The sequence below is a fragment of the Marmota flaviventris genome, chromosome 7, assembly GCF_047511675.1.
Source record: "Marmota flaviventris isolate mMarFla1 chromosome 7, mMarFla1.hap1, whole genome shotgun sequence".
Taxonomy (NCBI): Eukaryota; Metazoa; Chordata; class Mammalia; order Rodentia; family Sciuridae; genus Marmota; species Marmota flaviventris.
This window is the reverse complement of record NC_092504.1, coordinates 143201825-143215543: the sequence shown is the minus strand read 5'-3', so window position 1 is coordinate 143215543 and position 13719 is coordinate 143201825. Positions and strand designations below refer to the sequence as shown.

The window sequence follows — 13719 nt, the reverse complement described above, 5'->3', positions numbered from 1 at the left end:
TTTCGGGGTGGAGTTTTTAAGAATTGATATCTTATTCACAAAAGATTTATAACATGATCAATCTTTAAAGATTACTATATAAATCACACTATTTCCTCGTTTCTAGAGTTTTGATAAATGTTAATAATTGAAAAAAGAAGAAGAAGCCCGCATCAGGAAATCAACTTCTGAAAAGTCCCAAAGCAAATCCAGTGCAAAACTCGTTCCACCAGATCATTACTTAAAAAAACAGCTGTTTAAAAAATCGGTTCCTTTTAGTAAACGAAGTTTCCTAAACGAACGTCCGCTTTAGTAAACTCTGGGGCGCAGCAGCTGGAAAAGAGCTCCAGCCAAGCTCTGCCCTTAAAAGTCAGGCTCCCCACCCCACCACCCACCTTCCCCGCCCACAGCCCCAGACACCGGGACCCACCCGCCTTCCCCACCCACAGCTCCTGGACACCCGGGCCCCCCACCCACTCCGCACCCATAGCCCTGGACACTGGAACCCACCCACCTCCCCCACCCACAGTTCCGGACACCAGGGTCCCCCACCCACGGCCCGGGACACCACACCGGGACCCCCACCCACAGCCCCGGACGCCGGGAACTTTGGGGAAAAGTCACGGAGTCAGGGAGAGCAGGCCTCCGCCTCCCGTGACGCCAGCCGGCTCCCCCGCTCCAGGGTCAGCGACGCGGCGTGGGGAAGGCCCCGCGAAGCCCGCCACGTCACCGCCGCGGCCGGCCGGGTCCCCGCGGGGCGCAGGGGGCGCAGAGAGGGGCCGGGGGCTCCCGGCGAGACCCCCTCCTCATTCCCCGCCCGCAGCCAGTCTGGAAGCCCCGCGGCCGCAGGGTCGGGGGCGACCCTTACCTGTGCCATGGCGCCGGAGGTGGGGGAGGCGACGCCGCCTGCGAAGAGACAGAGCGCGGTCAGCGGGGCGCCGCCGGGTGGCCCGCCCGCCCGCCCGCTGCCCCGGGGGAGCCTCCGGCCACCCGCCACTCACCGGACGGGACCCTGGCCGGACCTGCGGGGAGCGGAGCAGCGCGGGCAGCGGGGCAGCGGCCAAGCGGAGTGCGCAGCGGGAAGGCGCGGCAGGCTCTCGGCCAGCGCCCAGCAGCGGAAATGCCCCGCCGGCCCCGCCACGCCCTCCGCCACGCCCTCCGCCCGGGGCTCAGCGCGCCTGCGTGGGGCGCGGCGACGCGCGCGTCCCGGGGCCTGGGCGGGGCAGTCGCGTGGGGACCTGGACGCGGCGCGGGGCGCGCGGTCCTGCCTCAGCGGGCAGGCCCAGGGAGCTGTCGGGACCGGGCCTGAAGCCACCTTCCCTGGCCGCTCCATTCCGCCGCTGGACTCCAGGGCTGGGCGTGCTTTTGGAGACTCAGTCCGGCGTTGTTTTGTGGGTTTGGTTTTTTGGGTTTTGTGCTGGGGATTGAACCCAGGGGCGCCTCAACGCTGAGCCACATCCCCAGCCCTTTTTATTTATTTTGAGACAGGCCTCACTAAGTTGCCTGGAGCCTCGCGAAGTTGCTGAAGGACGGTGCGACCTTGACGATAGCCAGAGCCCGAGCTTGGAAGTCCATTTCCCAAACTGTTTGGTTTGTTTTGCGTTAAGTGTTGTTTCTTAGAAGACCCTCTCTTCAACTTATAGCCCTTTATCAGCATACGTGGGTCCTTCAAGACCTCTGCCTGGAATCCGTCGCTGCTTTCCTGCCAGCTGTGACTTTGTGAGACTGAAGTCGCAGCCAAGCCCCGCTTGGTTAGACTGAAAGGTCTAAGTGTAGGGCAAGGGCAGAGGGCAGGGAGAGGCCACCGGGCTGCGCTAGGGCGATGCTCGAGGTTTTTGGTACCAGGGATTGAACCCAGGGGCACTTAATCACTGAGACAGGGTCTCGCTAAGTTGCTTAGGGCCTTGCCAAGTTGCTGAGGCTGGCTTTGAACTTGCGATCCTCCTGTCCCAGCCTCCCGAGCTGCTGGGATTACAGGCATCCACTGCTGTGCCCACCAAAACAAGTATTATTAATGTCCACTCTTCACAAACGGGCAAGGGAGGTTCCTGAGGTCAGATAAGTGTCTGTGGCCAGGTGAGTGGTAGAGCTGTCATGAACTGAGCAAGGCTGACCCCAGAGCCCTCGTTTTTGATCACAGGGCTGCATCTATGTACACGGCCTATCCACCTGCGAGAGACACATGTAGGTAGTCTGGGTTAAAGGGACATGTAAAGCCCGACAGAGCTATTTTGGTCACTAAAATGTTTTCTTTTTTCTTTTTTTTTTTCCAAGTTTAACACTAATATTTTTATTTTACATACAATAATGGGAGGGAGGGGTTTTATGCTTTCTTGGTATTTTGTAGAAATTCTAAACATATATTCAGAACAGTAATTCTTAGCTATACAAGTTACAAGTATGTTCTCCCAGATTGTTGCTTACTTTTTTTAACCGTTTTATGGTGTTTTGTTAAGTATATATTCTTGCTTTCTAACACAGAAAACACAGACTTTTTCTTTCTTTTTACACTTTTTGGAGATCAAATTTCACATTCAACAACTCCTTTAAGTATCTTGCCATACAATAACTGATAAGACTATGTGAATACAAAAGGCCTTTTTAAAAAAATAATCACCTTCTATTTTATATCAAAGAATCATAAATGTTCTGTTATTTGTACTGAGAAATGAAATTAAGCAAATAATACTGCTATGTTGTGTGCATGTAGGATTGATTATATAACAACAAAGCAAACTGTTACGTGTAATTGTAATGCATCAATAAAAATAAAAATAAAAGAGAATTATCAAAATTAACCAATCAGAGTTCTTTTTTCTGCACTGTGTTCCAGAGAGTTCAGCCATTCTCTCTTTTTATTTATTTATTTTTATTGACATATCATCTTTCATACATTTGATTCAAGTGGGTTATGAACTCCCATTTTTACCCCAAATACAAATTGCAGAATCACATCGCTTACACATCCACATTTTTACTAAAATGTTTTCATGTAGGTAAAGTCTGGGTTAAAGGGACGTGTAAAGCCCGACAGAGCTATTTCGGTCACTAAAATGTTTTCTGTTTTTTCCTGGCCTAGATCACAAGATATGAATCGTCAATGCAGCTTAAATGCATAGAATTTATTTTTCAATCTGTGCTGCCCAACATTTGAGATTATGAAAGACTCAGAAGAAATATGTGTAATTTTAGGAGACTTAAAAAAAGAAAATAAAGGGACTGCGGTTGTGGCTCGGTGGTAGAGCATTTACCAAGCATACGTGAGGCACTGAGTTTGATCCCTGGCACCACATAAAAATAAATAAATAAATAAATAAAGGTATTGTGTCCATCTACAACTGAAAAATAAATAAATAGATAGATAGATGAATAGATAAGTAAATAAATAAATGCCTGTGGAACTGACCAAAAACAGTGCTCAGTATGATCACCACCTAGTTACTTTGTAAACTTGCCTGGACAGGCCATCACGGGGGGAATCCCATCTGTGGGTTCTCAGCTGCTACACGTTGGGTTTCTGCTCTCCCAGCAACATCCCCTGGACAGAGTCCCCTCCGTCTGATACACAGTTGACACCCGCAGACCAGCTCTGTCTTCGCACCAGGTAGATGTTGAAGGTACACCCACAGAGGACTCCAGGCAGGAGCCACCCTGTGCTTACCCCTGCTCCTGTTCCCAACAGTCTGTAACACCAAGAAAACCTACCATTGGGTTTGCTTTCTCCGAGCTTCTTCTATACAGATAAAGCAAACACTGGCTACAATCCTTACCTTACTGTGATTTAGGAGTCGACTCAATCTCGGGACAGCCAGCTGCCGTCAGATCTTTGACTGGGATGCTGTAGTGCAAATCAGAACAGGTTTTAACATGAGGCACGGGGCTGTATGGGTCTTCTGCTTTTTCCTTTAGTGATTACAAAATTAAGATAATACTGTCACCTCCTCCAGAGGGTCATTGTGAGAACTGCAAGAGAATAGTGAGTATTACAATGCTTAGGACAGTATTAGGCACACAGTAGAGTGATGGCTTTCATAATTAATCATTGTGACTTCAACAAGGACATTTTTCAAGGAATCAAATATGATTTTAAAGAACTGGCGAGATGAGCGTGAGAAGGGATCTGAACACAGAAAAGCCCTCTGCCCGGCCCTCCTGTGCAAGGTCATGTTTGTTGCTCTGGGTGATGCATGGGAGACGTGACCAGGCCATTTAGCACAGGCCTAAAGGGGGGAAGAGTCACTCGTCCCTGTGACAACTGTCATGCATCAGGATATACAGAACACCGTTGACCCCTCCCTCCATTCACTGAGTGACCCCTTGAAGTGGGAGGCCGCCCTGCCCACAGGCTGAGCATCCTCCCTCAGCCTTGAGTAAGGGGATGTTGGTCTGGCATCACACACCTCGCGCTGTGCCAGGCAAGTGGCCTCCACCTTCACTCAGCAAAGAAGTTTGCTCTAGCCCTGGACTTGGGCGTGACCCAATGGGATTGGACAACCCCCCTTTGAAACCCTATCCCCTGCCTTATTTGGTGAAGAACATTCCATCGAAGCTCCTTTGTGTGTCCCCCCTATAAAATAAAGAGATTCCAGGTGCACGCTCTCTTTCCAGCACTGTCCAGCCTGGAAGCTGACCCTTAAGGTCACAGAGCCGTCCTACTCTCAACCTGAGAAACTCAAGTCCGTGTGTTGCGTGATTTCTTCGTTGTTTTCTTATCTTAATGTTGCAGCCAGCTCTTCTGAACCCAGCTCATCTCCTCAGTGCAGGTGCTGGCGAGACCTGACACTTCATCTCTCCCTTTACCTTTGAACAAACATAATGCCACCTGACATAATGCCAATGTGGGCTTAGGTGTGCTCTTCCTTTTCTGGTATGCAAGTGATCATCTGGGCTCAGTGTCCTCAGATACCCAGGGAGCTCTTCTCCCAGTAACAGCAATGGATTGAACACCTAACGCCTCACCCGGCTCATTTTGTGACCTGAAACAAAGTCTCCAAGCTTGTAAAAGGTTTTATAGCTGCACTTTGGCTACAGATCAAAAATAAGCTACTTGTCTCCAGGGAGGTAAGAAGCCAGGAGTGTACCTCATTAGCAGCAGGCTCCAAACAGCCTGACTCCTAGGAGTGACTTCCCCTGGGTTCCTTTCCTGGTCAGCTTGTGGATGACACCACTTTTACTGTCACCTGAGAAGTCTGTGTACCTGTGAATGAGAGTGACTGAGGAGAGATCTGAAAAGTCAGAAGCTCTGCCTACACAGGCCGGGGCCTGGCTGGAGTCCCACGCCTCCCTGCCACTCCCCAGCTATCGACCCCTGCCATCCTCCCACTCCTCAGTTTTCTGAGGGACAGACCTTACTGCTCAAGTGGAGGCTTCTGAGGTTCAAGACATCTAAACTTTGGAAGAAGAAATGGAGATGGAAGCTTTTTTGTTTTGAATTCTCATGTAGAGAAAAATATTTCGCTAAAATTAAATCATACACCAGGGGAAATAAGATGAAAGTCAAGTAATTTTCTTAGGAATCACTTCAAAGTACGCCTTCAAAGTCAAACGCATATGACAGCACAAATAGAGTCAGCTGGTTTGACAGAGCAAAAAGGAGCTGGATGGAGAAGAACGGGTCTTGTGAACAAATGGGGCCGGGGCAGTTGGAATTTATAACAGGAAAAACCAGACGTGGAAATGCCAGCCCTCTGGAAGCTGAGCCAGGCAGATTGTAAGTTCAAAGTCAGCCTCAGCAACTTAGTGAGACCCTATCTCTAAATAAAATATGAAAAAGGGCTGGCGATGTGGCTCAGGGGTTACGGGCTCCTGGTTCAATCCCTAGTACCAAAAAACAGAAACAAAAAACCCCACACCCTCAAACTAGACATAGACTCTATGTATTCACAAAATGAACACAAAGAGATCCAGAGATCATACTGCTGGCACATGATCCCCACCACACAGATGGGGCTGCACATGACAACTTCCTCTGAGGAGCACAGAGGGCAGGGACCCAGGCACTCGAGGGAAGGAAGCCCGGCAACACTTCCTCGGGCAGGTGAGCAAGGCCCACATGAACAGGAACTCACCTGGACTGCAGGCTCTGACGCCATCCCACGAGAACTGCTGGACCTCTGTGGGCCTCCTCCGTGAAACCCACGAGCACAGTCCAATCAGGAGGAAGAAATCAGGTCCCAGTGGGAGGTCTTCTCCAAACACCTGACTGATCATCCTCAGAATTGCTCTGCTCATCAAAAACAAGGAAGGTCTAAAAGCTATCCAGCTGAGAGGAAACCACGTGGACAGGACAACCGAGCTTGATGTGCGTCCTGGATGGACTCCTGAGCAGCAGAAGGACATTAGATGAAACCCAAGGAGCTCTGACCAATGAAAGGCTCTGGGTCAATAACGGGCAGTGTGAGCCTGCTGACTTGTCACAGGTGCCACACCACCGCACGGCCTCGACGACGGGCCACTTGGGGTGCAGGGTATGTGGAACTCCGGACATCAATGCAGATTTCCTTAAATGAAAAACTATTCTTTAAAGTTTGTTTTTTAAAAATGAGGTCTTGTGGGTTCCAGACTGAGTCAGCTGTTTGGCTGCTTTGACTAAATGACCCGATCGACACAATTACAGAGGAAGAAGAGTTTATGTGGGGGCTCATAGTCTTAGTCTGTAGAAGGCTGGCTCCATTCCTCAGGCTCGAGGTGAGGCTGAGCATCATGGCGGGAGAATGGGACGAGGGAAGCAGCCCACATCATGGTGATCAGGAAACAGAGACTCACTTGCCAGACACAAATGTACACCCAGAGCCACGCCCCAGCTCCCACCCCCTCCAGCCACACCCCCTTCAGTCACCACTCAGTTCATCCCAGGGAATCAATTCACTGATTGGGTTAGACTCTCACAACCCGGTCATGTCTCCTCTGAACCTTCCTGCCTCACACGTGAGCTTTTGGGGGACACCTCACATCCACACCTCACCCTCACACCAATACTATCATTTGGAAATCTCTCCCTCCTCGCTTCCCAGTAGATGGTAAGTGTGCCGAATATAACCCCACCTGCTACTTGGTTCTCTAAGGAGCTTCAACTTTGGAAATAAGTCTGTCTCATCTAACGAAGGACACCTTTGGAGGTAAAATACCACCCATCAAAACCAAGGACCAGAGCAGTTCACGTGTCATGGTGAGCATTTCATCAACAAACCAGGAACAACCAACCTTCCTCTCCACAAGAAACAAAGACACTTAGACGGCTGTCTGCCTTGGGGACCTTCGGATTCCGCAAAGTTAACCTGCGCAGCGTGTACTGAAGGAGGCAATGGACGCCAGCCGGTGCGATTCTCTCGGTCACTCTTGGATTTGCTGCCTGTGAAATGTTTCCCTGGAGTGTGTTCAGACTTGCATTTGGGTCCAGTTTCCCCTCTGTGGAGTGCGTGAGCAGAGCCTCGAGGTTCCGCGTGTGAACTGGATGGCTGGAGCTGGCCTGCAGAGGCGCCCCCTGGGCTGTGAGTGGGCCCTAAGGCGAGAGGAGCAGGTGAGCAAGGAGGAACAGCAGCACCTCAGCCTAGGACAGGGAGGAGCTGGGAGAGACCTGCTCCCAGGGCAGTGGCAGGCAGGCACATCAGGCGCATCTGGGGAGCTCCAGCAAGCCGGCGCAGCACCACCCACATGACCAGCATGGCCCGCCCTTCCAGGGCTGTGGCATCAATCAGAGGCATCCAGAGAGGGCTCTGAGGGTCAGTATGGACTCTCCAAAGCAGGGAGGTGGAGTCCCACTCACCTTCTCTTCCTTCTCCCTTGCCCGCCTCCTCCCCCTCTGGCTGCTCCCACCCTCCCCAAGAGTTTCTGATAACCCAGCCCCCAAATTACTCTTAATACCAATTGTGTGGGTCAGGCACAGCCCTGGTCTGGACATCCCATTCTAAGGCCTCTGAGCACCAACAGACCCTTCCAGAAGCATGGGCTCTACGTGACCAGCCCAGCACAGCCCTCAGGTCCCCACCATCACACACCCCACACGTCCCTGGGGAATCTCTCGTCTCAGAACACAGCACGTGTCTCAGGGAAGAAGCTGTACCAGTCTTGTAAGGCGCTCTCTCAGGCTTCGGCAACACTTTTGTAAATGCTAAAAACCCTGCCTACACGCTTTAACCAGCTCCTGGAGATCTGTGTGCCCCTAAATGCACTGCCGCTGGGGGAGGCCTGAATGGCACAATGCAACAGCAGATTCCAGGGGCTCCCTTCTCCCCAGCTGGAACCACACAGCACTGAGTGGACGCGGATTTTCCATCGCTAAGTGGGGCGTTGGTTGAAAGCCACATGCATTACAGATGGGCGTTCCCGAAACTTCTCCAAGACCACAGTTCTTTTCCAGCCCATGAGCAGAAAGAGAAGAGGGCACAGGATGTGCTTGGTGGGTAGCCTGCGGGGAGGGGCCCTGCATGTCTCTGACAGCCACTCAGTCATGCGGCAGAGCAAGTGGCGTCACGTCACGGAGAGAGGACATAGGTGAGAGTGTGTCCTTCCAACTTCTTCCTGCTCAGAACAGACCTTGCTCTCTACCCTGAGTCCAACGCTGAGAGCGTGCTCATCACAGAACACAAGGGTCAAGGCGCAGTGCTCCTTGCTCCTATTGGTTAGGTGTCTTAGGCAGCTTTTCCGCTGCTGTCACTAAAAGACCTGACAAGAACAACGGTAGAGGAGGAAAAGTTTATTTGGGGGCTCATGGTTTTAGAGGTCTCAATCCATAGACAGCCGCTCCATTCCTTGGGGCTTGAAGTAAGGCAGGACATCATGGCAGTGGAGTGTGGCAGAGGGAGCAGCTCACATGGAAATTAGAGGCCAGAGAGAGACTCTACTTGCCGGATACAAATATATACCCAAAGCCACTCCCCAATGCCCACCTCCTCCAGCCATACCCCAATGCCACCTCCTCCAGCCACATCCCCAATGCCCACCACCTCCAGCCACGCCCCGCAATGCCACCTCCTCCAGTCACACCCCAATGCCCACCACCTCCAGCCACTCTCCACCTGCCTCCTGTTACCACTCAGTTCATCCCATCAGGGATTAGTTCACTGATTGGTTAAGTCATTTCCTCTGAGCCCTCTCGAATTGTCTCACACAGGAGTTTCTGGGGGACACCTCACATGCACACCATGACATCAGGTGATATCTGCTTTAGGATTTCTCACTTATTGACAACGCGAACACACATGGGCACCACCTGGTTTCTGAGTCTCACAGTATTGTATTCTTTCCTGAATCAGACAAAGCAGATACTGGGCAGGAAGGCGAAGGACCACCTGAATGACCTCTAAGCGGCCCACAGGTCGGCAGCAGCTCCCGCATCTGACCCGCGAGCTTGCTTCTGGGGCAGGCCTCGCCTGCTGGTTCCTGGAGCAGCTCTTCTCTCAGAGGAGTCACCTGAGAACCCAGCTCGTCGGGGCTCTAGCCTGGCGAACACGGACCCCACTGTTCCCTCACAGCCCTGGAAGCCGTTTGCTTACCTGTCTACACGGTGAACACCGGAGGGGCCAGAAGTGTGTCCTCTTGGTTTCCAGAGTGTCCACGCCAAGTGCAAAATAGCTACCCGCTATGTGTTCACCAGTGAGCGGAACAACAGGGCCTGGGGACTCAGGCCGGGGCTCAGGGGCACTCGGGTGGCAGACACCTGAGCTTCTGGATCCCAGGGGCCGCCCTCCGGCAGTGCCTGCACTTCACTCGGCCCTTTACCCCCAGTCCAGGCGGAGCCAGTAAGAGAGTCTCCAGGGGGTTGCTGAGTTAGGGCACGCGGGACACGTAGGCACACGGACAACCCCACATGTTCACAGTTGGCCACTGTTGCAACACCCCACTAATACTCCTGGAGGCCTTCCACATGAGAGCCGCTGGACGCGCGGAAGCAAGCCGACCTGCACCACGCGGAGAGACGGGGTTTGATGTCCCAAGGGGGCGCTGGCACCCATGGACAGCGAGTCCCGACCTGGGAGCACGTATAGGTCATTTGTATGACCCATCTCATTCCAAACCCTGGAGACAGGGAGGTCATCATTGCTCTCCTCACTCTTTAAGAGATGAGAGAAATGAGGCTGAGGCAGGGTGAGGACTTGCCAAAGGTTTTGCAGAAAGAGCTGAATCCTCTGCCCTCGGTGCTTCCCACGGGGACTGGAGAGCCACAGGACCCACACTCCCCGTGGCATGTAGGAGGGTGTGAGCCAGCACCACTAGGAAGGCAACCCCAGCAGCACTCGCCAAGTCAAGTGATTCTCAGTGTCCCTCCTGTCCTCAGAAAGCCACCTGGACACAGCTCTGGGAGTTGAAGGATATGATTTCTTTAAAAAAGACTTTCAGGCAAGTCACAGCTGAACTTTACACAGTCATCAACCAGTGATGACTCATGCACAAGTTTCCCCCTGGGAATCCTCTGCAAAACTCTTCTGTGGCCAGCTCCAGGGGTCAAATGAGGGACTTCACATCCTCTAGCTCACGGTGGCTCGTTTCCTCCACGTGTGGCGAGGAAGCTGAACTCCTGAGCAGTGAGAGGCTTCTCTCTGGTCACTCACTTCATCAGGACCATTCAGCAGGATGGCCGTCCAGGGGTGCCTTGCACACTGGTGACACGCCTTTAGCCATTCGTGGCAGAAACGCTTTGCAGCAAGGATGGTACTGAGGGCCAGAAGGGAAAAGTGAGCAAGACACAGCTCCTGACCTTGCCAAGGACATAGCCCAAGACGATGACAGTCAGATGTGAGAAGAGTAACAGAAAATACAGACAGACATGGGACGAATCCACAGCACTGTCCCCTGTTCATTATGAACACGCGACCAGTGAAACTCCACTCCGGGGAAACCTCAGGAATGGGATCCTAAGTAGAGGAGTCATGTTCTATGTGAATGAGATGCCAATATGCACTGTACTCTCATGTATATCTAAAAGGAACAAATAAAAAATTTTAAAAGTTATTGGAGATACACACACACACACACACACACACACACACACCCTGCCACCTGAACATACGGCATTCGTTACAATGGATGGGACACTCACTCTGGGTGCCTGGGAATGCGTAGGAGTTTGCCAGAAGGGAGGGTGCTCTGAGCAGGGTCCTGTGGGGCACAGGGTGAGGGATCTGGAGTGACAGCTGGTGCGACACTTGTAGGATGAGGCTTTCAGACCCTCAACAGACCTTGACTGCACGCTTCACTAAGGTCTCTCTCTCTCTTACACACACACACACACACACACACACACACACACAGCCTGCTGGGAGTCACCGCTGTCTTGGCTCTGTCCTTGATCTACCTTGGGACTTCTGGATGGGTGGCTCTGATCCCAGGAGCATGCCATGTGCCTGAGCACACTGTGGTTGTTAATCTGGGTGGGGTCAGGGGAATGGCTGTTGGTACTCCACAGAGACAACTGCAGCAGTGGTGGTGGCCATTGCTGCCCACAGTGGTGAGGGCTCTGTGTCTGTCAGCCCTCGAGCCCTGCTGGGCTGTCACTGTGGGGTGCACATTTTCTCCTGCTACCAGCTCAGCCTGCATGAGAGAAATGCTGATACAGCCCCCACACAGGGCAGCAATGCCCCTCAGGCAGCTGCCCACGGCCCTCAGTTCTCCCAGAGGCAGGTGGGAGCCCTCAGGGACTCCAGGCACCAGTACCCTCCATTAAGCAAAGACATTTGGCTCAAGGCCCGGGCTCAACCTTGGTGCAGAAGCCACCCAGAGCCGGGGGACAGCTGGGCTCCAGCCACGGAGCAGCTCTGTCTGAGAGCCTTGGTCATGGGTGCAAGGACCCAGGGGTAGGAAGAGCAACAGGGACAGAGCGGTGACCTTCCCAGGACCCACTCTGAAAAGGAGTTTCAGCTCTTGGGGGAGAGGATTCAGAGCTTCTGGCCCAGACTCTGGTGAGAGATGTGCTTCCCTGGCCCCGGGAAAAGCTTCCCCAGATCCATTCACACTTCTTCCAGGTGGTGCCCAGGGTTTTCCGTCTGATTTCATCTCACTCCACTTGGTTTTTCCCAATGCTGATCTTGAGTTTGGGGACCATGGGCTCCGGTGTGCCCAGGTGTCCCACTAGCCTGCTGGAGTTACGTTGGTGGCTCTCACTCACTGAGCGTATCCGCACCCATCAGCTCAGGCTTGGGAGAGCTTCGAACAGTGGCTCAAGAGCCAGTTTCACAAGGAGGGAAGGAGCCCAGGCCAGGCAGAGCTGCTCAGAGCAAGACAGCCAGGGAGAAAGGGCACCAGGGGGACCTCCCTGGAGACAGTGGGGACACTCGAGTGGTATAGCACCACCTGTCTTCTCAGGGTCATCCAGGGGCAGTTGCAAGGAGTGTCATTGCTTTGCAAGTGGAGTGGGGGTAGGCAGCCAGGCCCCAGAGTGAGGTAACAGTTGACAATGAGCAGCCCATGCAGGCAGGGTCACATGTGTTCTTTAAACCACTGTCGGGTCTTCTGTAAACTGCTTCCGAAGTAGATGAGAAAGGAATGGGTGGCAGTTAATTTGTAGGAAATAAACAAAGGAGCTGATGGAAAATCTGTCAAAAGAAAAGGATGAATGGGACCAGCTCTTGAGAGGGACCGTCCACTAAGGCCGGTGTGAAGCTAGGAACGACAGACTTGGGTGTCTCCACTCCCTGGGAAGGGAGATTCCTTGAGTAGCACCAGTGCTCTAAGATGACTTCTGGCCAGCTGTTGACCCCAGTGCCCATCATGGGACCGACTTGTGGATGAAGCCCCCTTAGATAGGATGGCCACCAGGACAGTTCCGGAGAGGACCAAAACCCCACCACGAGGCAAGGAGGAGTCGAACCCCTGACTGGTGAAGGCTGCTGAAGGAGGAGCCCAGTTCTCCTGGTAAACAGCAACCAGTAACAGGGTAATAGATCTGGGGACCACCTTGTCTCCCCCGTGGTGCTGCTGGGAGTCAGTGCTCCCTCCCTCCCTCTCCCTCCCTCCCTCCCTCCCTCCCTCTCTGTCTCTTCCTCTCCCTCCCTCCCTCTCCCTCCCTCCCTCTCTCTCCCTCCCCTCCCTCTCCCTTTCTTTCTCCCTCCCTCTCTCTCCCCCTCTCTCCCTTTCTCTCTCCCTCCCTCCCTCTCTCCCCCTCCATCCCCTCCCTTTCTCCCTTTCTCTCTCCCTCCTCCTCCCTCTCCCCTTATTTCTCCCTCCCTCTCTTCTTTTCTCTCTCCCTCTCTCTCTCCATCTCCCCATCCCTCCTCTCCCTCCCTTTCTCTCTCCATCCCTCCCTCTCTCTCCCTCCTTCCCTCCCCCTCCATCCCCCCTTCCTCCCTCCTTCTCTCTCTCTCCCCGCCATCCCTGCTTGAGCCTCACTCTGCCTTACTGTCCCCTCACTTCCTTGCCATATCACTCATAATAAAGTTCCCCTGCTTGGCTTTTGCTGTCTGACTTTAAATTTTCTTTCTTAGGGAAAGGAGAAGGGTTTGCGGCCTCAGCTCAGGTTTCCCTGTGCCCCGGGCTGGAGAAGGGACACTGGGAATCCGGATCAGAGTGGGCTGTTCCCCACGAGGTGTGATGAGTTTGAAGACAGTGATCATAATGGACCTTTATAAATACCCATCTAACCGAAATGCTCTAGAAGTAGGAGATATTTTAAGCATGTTGCTGACTCTTAAATAAAAAGCAGTCAAAAGTAAAAAACAACAACAAAAAATGGTTTCCCTTGACCTTAAGAAGACATGTGTTCCTGGTACAGCAGCCCAAGCAGCCTTCTTGGGACTAGCATTTAGT

The 13719-nt window shown here is 52.7% G+C and overlaps 1 protein-coding gene and 1 long non-coding RNA gene across 8 annotated transcripts in view; both read right to left on the bottom strand.

The window, feature by feature from the left end:
* Positions 1-1075, bottom strand: part of LOC139706465 (annexin A5-like) — a 78157-nt gene extending 77082 nt beyond the window's left edge. Inside the window, exons 1-2 of the mRNA XM_071614745.1 lie at positions 981-1075; positions 848-885 (exon numbers count right to left, since the gene is read on the bottom strand). Of these exons, the coding sequence (XP_071470846.1) occupies positions 848-856 (9 nt within the window). The 5' untranslated portion in view covers positions 857-885; positions 981-1075. The remainder of the gene's footprint in view (positions 1-847; positions 886-980) is intronic.
* Positions 1076-2005: 930 nt separating this feature from the next.
* Positions 2006-12858, bottom strand: LOC139706460 (uncharacterized). Of its 7 annotated transcripts, none has more exons than XR_011708072.1 (4): positions 8515-8885; positions 5061-7480; positions 3435-3942; positions 2006-2148 (listed from the first exon to the last, which is right to left on the bottom strand). It is a non-coding gene; the product is annotated as an uncharacterized lncRNA (long non-coding RNA). The 7 variants fall into 7 exon arrangements; XR_011708068.1 differs by lacking the exon at positions 2006-2148 and adding an exon at positions 9474-12858 and having other exon boundaries at positions 3087-3942; positions 8515-8643; XR_011708071.1 differs by lacking the exon at positions 2006-2148 and having other exon boundaries at positions 3087-3680; positions 3750-3942.
* Positions 12859-13719: the final 861 nt, after the last annotated feature.